Source organism: Mandrillus leucophaeus, unplaced genomic scaffold, assembly GCF_000951045.1.
Source record: "Mandrillus leucophaeus isolate KB7577 unplaced genomic scaffold, Mleu.le_1.0 Scaffold29, whole genome shotgun sequence".
NCBI lineage: Eukaryota > Metazoa > Chordata > Mammalia > Primates > Cercopithecidae > Mandrillus > Mandrillus leucophaeus.
The window spans coordinates 49,746-52,436 of record NW_012103031.1 but is presented as its reverse complement, the minus strand read 5'-3'; the positions used below and the strand labels follow the sequence as shown (position 1 = coordinate 52,436).

General features: G+C 59.7%; 1 protein-coding gene across 1 annotated transcript in view; it reads left to right on the top strand.

Annotated features, from left to right (window-relative positions):
• MUC3A (mucin 3A, cell surface associated) overlaps positions 1-2,357 on the top strand; it is a 16,579-nt gene extending 14,222 nt beyond the window's left edge. The window contains exons 19-22 of the mRNA XM_011985819.1: positions 380-553; positions 646-737; positions 916-968; positions 1,131-2,357. Of these exons, the coding sequence (XP_011841209.1) occupies positions 380-553; positions 646-737; positions 916-968; positions 1,131-1,172 (361 nt within the window). The 3' untranslated portion in view covers positions 1,173-2,357. The remainder of the gene's footprint in view (positions 1-379; positions 554-645; positions 738-915; positions 969-1,130) is intronic.
• The last annotated feature ends 334 nt before the right edge of the window (positions 2,358-2,691 follow it).

The window sequence follows — 2,691 nt, the reverse complement described above, 5'->3', positions numbered from 1 at the left end:
CCTTGCCCTAAGGTGGAGCCCCGTCCCCCTAATGGAGTTGAGTCCAGTCCCCTCGTTCTGGGACCACTCATTCTAGGGTGGGGCCCCGTCCCCCTTGTTCTAGGGTTGAACCCCGCCCCCTCCTTCCAGGGTGGAGCCCTGCCCGCTTGATCTAGGGTGGAATCCCGCCCCGTTACCTAGGGTAGAGCCCCGTCCCCTCGTTCTAGGGTGGATTCCCGGCCCCTTGTCTAGGGTGGAACTCCCCCGCTTGCCATAGGGTGGAACCCCCCGCTGCCCTAGGCTGGGACCCCGTCCCCTCGCCCGCCCCCGTGGGGCCCAGGTGCACGCGTGGACCCCGAGTCCAGAGGTGAAGAGGGTCTGACTCTGCGATCTCCCGCAGCTGCTACTCCACGGACACGTACTGGTTCTCCGGCCCGCGCTGCGAGGTGGCCATCCACTGGAGGGCGCTGGTCGGGGGCCTGACGGCGGGCGCCGCGCTGCTGCTGCTGCTGCTACTAGCGCTGGGTGTCTGGGCAGTGCGCTCCGGACTGTGGAGCTGCCAGTACCTAGACCGGTGAGCGCGCGGAAGATGGGGCCGGGGTGCGAGGGCGGCCGAGGGGCCCCAGGCGGACCGGCTGTGTCTGACCGCGTGGCGGCCCCACCTAGGTCCTGGGACCAGGACAGGAAATGGTTCGAGACCTGGGATGAGGAAGTCGTGGGCACTTTTTCAAACTGGGGTTTCGAGGTCGACGGAACAGGTGAGTCCCACCTCCTGGAGAAGCAGGCAGGGGCTTTCCTGGGCATCACTGAGGACATTGCGAGGACAGACGCCCTTCCTGCCTTCCTCGCATTTACTCTGTCCCCCTCTCCCTTCCCTCCCGTCCCTCTCCCCTCCTCTTTCTCCCCTCTTCTCTCTCCCTCTCTCTCTCTCTCTAGACAAGGATGAAAATTTCCGTGTGGCCTTGGAGAACGTGGACACCACTATGAAGGTGAGGGGCTAAAGAGGGGGACCCCAAGGAACTCTCCCAGCCTCCATTCCAGATTCCCTCCCCAACCCCCACCAGGGCAAGGAGGGGGCTGGGCTCGGATCAGCAGTGTCAGCCCAAACCAGTGGCTCTGCCTTCCCTTCCCTCACTGTGACTCTGTGACAGGTGCACATCAAGAGACCCGAGATGACCTCATCCTCAGTGTGAGCCCTGCGGGCCCCGTCACCATCCCCTCTGCCCTGCCCGGGACACAAGGCTCTGCACTGCGTCCATTTCAAGTGGTGGCCCCAGAACGGGAGCAGCCCAGGCACCTGCTGTTCTTGGGCAAAATGAGACTGTTCCCCCAAATCCCATCCTTGTCTTTCCAACTTGGCTGAAACCCACCAGGAGACACAGTTCAGGTGCAGGCTCTTCCACTGTGGAACCTTGGGCAAGTCAGTAAGGAGCCTCAGTTTCCTCACCTGCAAAATGGGTACAACATTCCTGTGTGATATCTCACACCATTGTTGTGTAAACCACATGGACTTGGTCAATTCTGGGTCCTACTCTGCCCTCCCGTCTCAGCCCTCATGTTGCCATTGCCTCTCTCGGATCCTCCAATCCTCATGTCCTTCGCCTGGTCTCCGGCCCTGGTTCCTATTTTCTCTCAATTCCCTACTGCCTGTTTCTTACTTTGAACCTGGAGGCAGCCTGCAGCCCATCCCATCTCCTGTCCTCTCCTGATCTAACTCCCTGCTGTGTCTCTTGCTCTCATTCCTTAGATGTCCTCTCCTTCTGACCGTTCCTTCAAGCATCCTGCCCCCCAGTCCCCCAGCCCTAAATCCTCCCTCCTCTCCTCACATCCTGGTCCCTAGCAAGGTATAGATAGCCTCTGTGTCTTAGGGTACCCCAGCTGCTGTTCCCCCCATCACCCCGTTGCTCAATTCCCTGTTTCTCTTGCTCTCATTCCTTGTATCTTCTCCCCTTCTGAGCCAGTCCATTAGTTGGTTCTGCCCCCCACTCCCCCTGCCCTAAATACCCCAGCTGCTGTTCCCCCCATCACCCTGCTGCCCGATTCTTTATTCTCCACCTCTTTCTCTCACCCCTGGAGCCCCCTCGGTGGTTCAGGGCATGAATTCCCCAGTCCCCAAGGAAAGGCAGCCCCCTCAGTCCCCCTCCTCCTCACTCCCTTCGATCTTTCTCCCCTCTCACCTCACCACTGCCTTTTAAACCCATCCCCTCCCTTTTCCTTCCTCCGTCCCTCTCTCCCTGATGTCACCTCGATTGATTCCTGATTCCTGCCATAACTCTGAGTCCTGAAATCCTCAATCTCCTTGGCAGCGAAGATCGGCTTCGGGGACCGGAAGTCGGCACATCTCCAGATCTCCATGTGAACACAATATAGAGTTTACTGTAAAAGAAACTGCTCTCTGTCTGTCTCCCTTTCACCCCGCAGTGCTCTCCACCTGATTGGAGAACAGGGATTTCCAGAGGCGGTGCAGTAGGAGGATCCTGGGATCACTTGTGACTCCCAGGGAGGAAGGAAGGGGTCTGTGGGCAGCCCTTGGGGGCCCTGACGTTCCTCATAGAAAACACAGAGGTTAGGGGGAACCCATTTTGTTGGGGAGTGACTCGGGGCAGGGGCCCCTTGGGCTTTGTCGTCCGTGCTCTCCCCACCCCCACCACTGCCCTGACCTTGACACTGGGGGCTTAGGGAGCAATTAGACCGCTGGTGCCGGGTCAGGGA